Source organism: Clarias gariepinus, chromosome 21 (genome assembly GCF_024256425.1).
Source record: "Clarias gariepinus isolate MV-2021 ecotype Netherlands chromosome 21, CGAR_prim_01v2, whole genome shotgun sequence".
NCBI lineage: Eukaryota > Metazoa > Chordata > Actinopteri > Siluriformes > Clariidae > Clarias > Clarias gariepinus.
In genome coordinates, this window is record NC_071120.1 from 29,315,422 (window position 1) to 29,322,133 (window position 6,712).

Below are 6,712 nucleotides of genomic sequence, written 5' to 3' on the forward strand. Positions count from 1 at the left end.
GTCTTTATTATTTATTCCTTCTGTCACTGCCCTTATTAAAAGACTCTTTTGTTTATAAAACCCCTCTGCATCTATGCCTGCTCTTTCCACCCACGGCGACAACATCCGCCATTACAAACCGATCGTGACACAAATTTGTAACGTAGCAATTTGTTAGGAAATAGCATAAAAGATAAAGATATAAGGAGACTTTTTTGTCATTGTAGTGATACAGCAAAATTTATTTGGTAGCTCTCAGAAACCAGCAGCAATAAAAAAAAGTAAGTATAAACAAAAAATTATTGCATTAAAAACCTAAATATGACAATATATACAATAGCATCACTCCTGTGATTCTTTTCACTTTTTTGTGTTTAATTGTGCTTATGGGTAGGACACACTGGACCGCTTAAGCTCCAAATGTTCTTTTAGCTCCTAACAGCCATGATGTACAATATTTCCCTGTTCTCTCTTTCATTTGACTTTAGGGGAGTCCGATGTTCTACAGTGGGATGAAAAAGTCCCTGGTCCTCTGGTGAGGTAAGATACTTGGGGCTTAATATTACATGATTTTAGTCACCTGTCTTTTACGCATGTGAGAGGTTTAACTCACCCGACAGAGAACCTCACAGGGCCAAAACTGAAAATTTCAGCTTTTTAAAGTTTCAAAACACAGAATTTATATATCTGGCATTTATAATCATGGGTTACCTTCCATTGGAAGACCAGCAGCAAAGCTTTGAATCAGACCTTTATATAGTTATACAGTGTAAGTGTGTGCAGGAATCCATATGACAACTGTTCCAGCCTCTGTTGCAGGATCAACATGGAGAAGGACAAGCTGATGAAATATATCCAGGTGAAGTGTCAGGAGTGTTTGCTCCACTTGGATGAACCTGAGGAGCAATTTTCCTATTTCTTCTGGCTGGTTATGGAGCGCTGCTGTAATAGAAATGGAGTAAGTGTTGAAGCTCATTACACTGTGGAAAAAAAATATTTATCTACTGATACCATGTCACTGTTAACTAAGCAGGTATACTAGATAATTAGCTAAATAAGCTTGTTAGTATCTCGCTGGCTTTATATAGACTAAAGTTAGGTAAGTCCATGAGTCAAAAGATCTGTGTACAGTGAGAGATGAGTTAAAGAGATTTTTCTTTCACAGAGAGCAATGATGGTGGAATTCTCTGTGCTGCTCTTCAAGGGCTATGGCCTTTTGATGAGAAAGGTAAGTGTTTCACTCTACATCACCTTCTGTCGTGTGTTAGTCAGATTCATGTGGACTAACTTGAAACTATTTGCTCCAGCTTGGATATGTGCAGAGCCTAGAGAGCTGGTGTCTTCCTCTGGCAAAGCTTTTATGCTCCAAATCTCCAAGAGATAAGCAGAGAGAAGATGTTATTATGATGGGAGATGATTTCGGTATGAAATACCCACGATTGACTGATTTGCATAAAAGCGTTCCTAATAAAATGGTCTAGTTTATGGACACCGATTCTCAGACGCAAGTAATTATTTTTTTTTTTTAGCTTCCAAAGGATGGATCTATCCAGCACAAATATGCTACGTAGTGGCACAAATGGAGCTGGGATTACGACCACATTTTCAACAGACTGGAACTGAGAGGTATCATGAGTGTGAGTGTAGAGCTGTGGACAAAATTGTTGAGATTGACACAAATTCTCCAGAATTTTATGAAGAGTGATCAGATGATTTGCAATTAATTAAAGTGCCCCTTTACCATGAAAATTAACTTAACTTAATCTTCCCCAAATCAACCATTTATCGGATCATCAAGAACTTTAAGGAGAGAGATTCAATTGTTGCAAAGAAGGTTCCAGGACACCCAAGAAAGTTCAGCAAACACCAAGAGCACTTGCTCACACTCAGTGCAGAACTTGCTTATGAATGGCAGCAGGCAAGTGTGAGTGCATCTGCACGCACAGTAAGGCGAAGGCTTTTGGAGGATGGCCTGATGTCAAGAAGCCACTTCTCTCCAGAAAAAATATCAGGAACAGACTGATATTCTGCAAAAGGTACTGGGATTGGACTGCTGAGGACTGGGGTAAAGTCATTTTCTCTGATGAATCCCCTTTCCAATTTTTTGGGGGGGATTCAGAAAAAAGCTTGTCCGGAGAAGTCCTGTGTCATGCCAACAGTAAAGCATCCTGAGACTATTTATGTGTGGGGTCGCCTGTGTCATGCCAACAGTAAAGCATCCTGAGACTTTTTATGTGTGGGTCGCTTCTTAGCCAAGGGAATAGGCTCACTCAGTTTTGCCTAAGCCATGAATAAAGAATAGTACAAAAATCCTGCGAGAGCAACTTCTCCCAACCATCCAAGGACAGTTAAGAGATGAACTTTTCAAGGTTGATGGAGGTCCTTGCCATAAGGCAAAAGTCATAACTCTTGTGGCTTGGGGAACAAAACTTGGGATTTTTTTTTCCTTGACCAGGAAATTCCCCAGACCTTAATCTCCTTGAGAACTTGTGGTCGATCCTCAAGAGGCGGGCGGACAAACAAAAACACAAATTCTGACAAACTCCCAACATTGATTATGAAAGAATTTGCTGTGCCATCAGTCAGGATCATCAGTGGCCTCGAAGTTAATTGACAGTATGCCAGGGATTGAAAAAGAAGGGTCAGCACTGCAAATATTGACTTTTTGTATGAACCTAATGATAATTGTAAATAAATGTGTAAAAACATGTATGAATACTTGTAATTATACTTCAGTATACCAGAGTAACATCTGACAAAAATATCTAAACGCTGAAGCCGCAGGCTTTAAGACTAATATTTGTGTCATTCTTAAAACTTTTGGCCACGGCTGTATTATCCTTATTTGACACATTGTTTTCTTTGCACCAGTTATTCAGTCCTGAAGAAGGTAATTGAGAAAACTGAGGTCTATAAATATATGGGGTCTCTCACCTCAGGATTTGGCCAATCACACTTCAAGGTTGGAATTTCTCTTCTTCTCTGCTTTATGTCAAACATAATTTAATGAGGAACCCATCATGCTGAGAATGAGTGGCTCTCTATATGTTTTAGGAGGAAGAATCAAAGGAGCTGAGGAATCTTTACCAGCTCCTTGAAGGCAGATCAGAAGGGTTTATCCCACATGGCCCTGCGTCTCAAGATGTATATTTCTCTCCTCTTGAGGTGTCACAGGACAGTCGGCAGTTTGCTGATCATGTTACCCTGTGGGGTTTGGGTTTTCTGTACGAGTTGGTCAGTGAAGATTTGGCCTCTAGTAGCAAAGAGGAGATTGTTGAGGGGCACCTGCCCTCTGTTCCTGGTGTGTCCGATGGTAAGAAAATGCAAAAGCATAACTTAATTATGATTTATATTGTTATATTATTGAATTGAAAGGTTTATTTTTGTCAAAACCTGCTCCTTCATGGGCATCATCCAATCGGCCAATCAATTGTCAGCATCAGTGCAATGTATAAACTAATGTGGATACAGTTGTGTTCAAAATAATAGCAGTGTTAAAAAAAGTGAGTGAAGCTCCATATACATATAATAACTTTTAATTTAAATCACATAAATGCATTGGACCCCCTGCACATTCTATTTTTAATCACAACATGGAGAAAAATGTGCTAAATGGATTATTAGTTTAATGTAAGTGAAGAAAAACATATATTAATCTGTTCAAAAAAATAGCAGTCATCATTCATCTTTTAAAAGTGATAATTTTACGGTTTAAACAAAAATGCTTGAAATTCCAGTCCCGAACTATTGAGCGACTAAAATCACAGGTCCTCAGAGAACAGCTGTCTGCATCAGTCGAGGACAGGACCACCTTCATGAAAAAGTGGAGCCATCCCCAGTCACCACACGCATCCCAGGCAGACCACACGGGGCATCCAGTGATGAGATCTCCAACCAGAAGCAGGACTCCAGGACGAGTTAGACAGGTCCAGAGGGCAGAGGAGGTCTGGATCACTGGCAGCTCAGGAGCGACATGTATAGTGCAAAAGAGAGATAGGTAGAGGAAAATGGAGAGATAGAGAGAGAGGAGAAAGCAGAAGAGGAGAGAGCAAGAGAGATGGAGAGATGGCAGTTAGGTATGGTCACAGTCGAACAACGTATAATGTAAATGTATATTTAGTGCAGAGAGCAAGCAGGGACTCCGGCAAGACTATGACAGCATAACTTAAAAGGGAGGAGCCAGAAGGAAACAGACATGAGGGCTTCCTGAGATGTAAAGCAACCAATCACCTCACCGTCAACAAAACTGGGGAAGACAGCATCCAAACATACCAGTTCACCATAATACTCTACGTCCATGAGTCCCCCAGGTCTGCTCCTTTACCTAAGGCTAATCTATTTACAAAAATGCTTGGCTAAATACATAGGTTTTTAGCCTAGACTTAAACACTGAGACTGTGTCTGAGTCCCGAACATTAATTGGAAGACTATCCCATAACTTTGGGGCTTTGTAAGATAAAGTCCTGCCCCCTGCTGTATTTTTCATAATACGCGGTACTGACAAGCAGCCTGCATCCTTTGATCGAAGTAGGCGTGGCGGATTGTAAGACACTAGCAGTTTGCTCAGATACTGCGGCGCGAGACCATTTAATGCTTTATATGTCAAGAGTAGTACTCGTATCTTCTGGTTCGCGTGAGGACTTTTGCTGTTGCATTCTGGACTAATTGAAGCTTGTTTAAGCACCTTGTTGAACAACCAGACAGTAAGGCATTACAATAATCCAACCTAGACGTGATAAAAGCATGAACTAGTTTTTCTGCATCATTTGGTGACAATATATTTCTTATCTTGGCAATATTTCTGAGGTGAAAGAATGCTATCCTGGTAATATTATCTACATGAGCTTCAAATGAAAGGCTGGAATCTATACTCACACCAAGGTCTTTTACTGTTGCACTTGATGGAACAGAAAGGCCATTTAAAATCACAGTGTGTTTAGAAAGCTTACTTCTAGCTGCTTGTGGTCCTATGACTAGAACTTCTGTTTTATCAGGATTAAGCAGAAGGAAATTAATTAACATCCAATCTCTTATGTTCTGCACACATTGCTCAACTTTAGTAAACTGTTTTTTCTCATCGGGTTTTGCTGAAATGTATACTTGTGTGTCATCAGCATAACAATAAACTAATACCATGTTTACAAATTATGTTGCCCAGAGGAAGCATGTAAAGGAAAAAAAAGCAGTGGGCCTAAAACAGAACCCTGTGGAACACCAAACTCAACTTGAGAACATGAGGAATGGTCACCATCTAAATCTACAAACTGATAACGATCAGTCAAATAGGATCCAAGCCATAAGAGGGCCGTTCCCTTAATTCCTACTACATTTTCTAATCTGTGAAGGAGAATACTATGATTAATAGTGTCAAAAGCTGCACTGAGGTCGAGTAACACAAGTATAGTGATGCAACCCTGATCAGAGGCCACTAGGAGGTCATTTACTACTTTAGCAAGTGCTGTCTCTGTGCTGTGATGAGGCCTAAATCCTGACTGATACAGTTCGTTTATGTTATTTCTATGCAGATATGAACATAGCTGTTGTTATACTACCTTTTCCAGAATTTTAGAGATAAAGGGGAGGTTTTCATATCGGCCTGTAATTGGACATCTGACAGGGGTCGAGGTCAGGTTTCTTGATTAGTGGTTTAATAACTGCTAATTTAAGGGATTTAGGAACATACCCACTGCTGAGTAAACAGTTAATTACTTTCAACAGGGGTTCTGTTATTGCTGGAACTATCTGCTTGAGAAAATGTGTCGGTATAGGATCTGATTCACAGGTTGACGATTTTAAAGAGGATTGGGCTGCCACTTCATAACGTCAATCTTGTTGGTCAGGAACCAAGATGCTGTTCGCCTACTGGTGTGTTTGAGGTCATTGTTATGTTGAAACACCCATTTCAAGGGCATTTCCTCTTCGGCATAAGGCAATGTGACCTCTTTAAGTATTTTGATAAACTTAAATTGATCCATGATCCCTAAAATGTAATAAATAGGCCCAGCACCATAGTACTAAAAGCTTCCCCATATCATGATGCTTGTGCCTCCATGCTTCACTGTCTTCACAGTGTATTGTGGCTTGACTTCAGTGTTTGGGGGCCTGACAAACTGTCTGCGTCCTCTAGACCCAAAAAGGACAATCTTTCTTTTATCAGTCCACAAAATATTGCGCCATTTGTCTTTAGGCCAGTCAATGTGTTCTTTGGCGAACTGTAACCTCTTCAGCACATGTCTTTTTTCCAACAATGGGACTTTACATAGCCGTCTTCTAATAGTAAAAGTACTCAATGGTAACTTTAGATGTTCTTTGAGTCAATTTCGTTATTCTTCGATCCATTCGAATAGTAGTTTTCCATTTTCGTCCACGTCTTACTGGTTTTGGTCTCCATTTTAAAGCTTAAAAATGATTTGGTATCATTTCAGCAGAGCAGCCTATCTTTTTCTGCACGTCTTTGTATGTTTTCCATCTCTAATTAATTTTTTAATAAAGTTTTCAGAGGAAAATGCACAGGACGACCTTTTCTGCATTTATCCGTAAATAAGTGGAACTAATTAGACACCTGTTTTTCACAGAATAATTTACCTCTCATCGAACTCCACACTGATATTATTTTAAACAGACTAATTTTAATTTTTCTTCACTTTCTGTAACTTAATAATACATTTAGCACATTTTTTTCATGTTGTGATTCAGAATAGAATGTGCAGGGGGTCCAATGCATTTATGTGAT

General features: G+C 39.6%; 1 protein-coding gene across 1 annotated transcript; it reads left to right on the forward strand.

Annotated features, from left to right (window-relative positions):
- Nucleotides 1-805: 805 nt before the first annotated feature.
- On the forward strand, nt 806-5,766 carry LOC128509091 (uncharacterized). The gene is made up of 7 exons (XM_053480658.1): nt 806-937; nt 1,145-1,207; nt 1,287-1,401; nt 1,509-1,605; nt 2,851-2,941; nt 3,034-3,292; nt 5,762-5,766. The coding sequence occupies exons 1-7, from the start codon at nt 806-808 to the stop codon at nt 5,764-5,766; spliced, it is 762 nt and encodes a 253-aa protein (XP_053336633.1).
- Nucleotides 5,767-6,712: the final 946 nt, after the last annotated feature.

Coding starts and splice junctions, on each gene's coding strand:
- LOC128509091 (XM_053480658.1), top strand. CDS start 806: ATGGAGAAGGACAAGCTGATGAAATATATCCAGGTGAAGTGTCAGGAG. Junction 938..1,144: donor GCTGCTGTAATAGAAATGGA/GTAAGTGTTGAA, acceptor TTTCTTTCACAG/AGAGCAATGATGGTGGAATT. Junction 2,942..3,033: donor TTGGCCAATCACACTTCAAG/GTTGGAATTTCT, acceptor TATATGTTTTAG/GAGGAAGAATCAAAGGAGCT.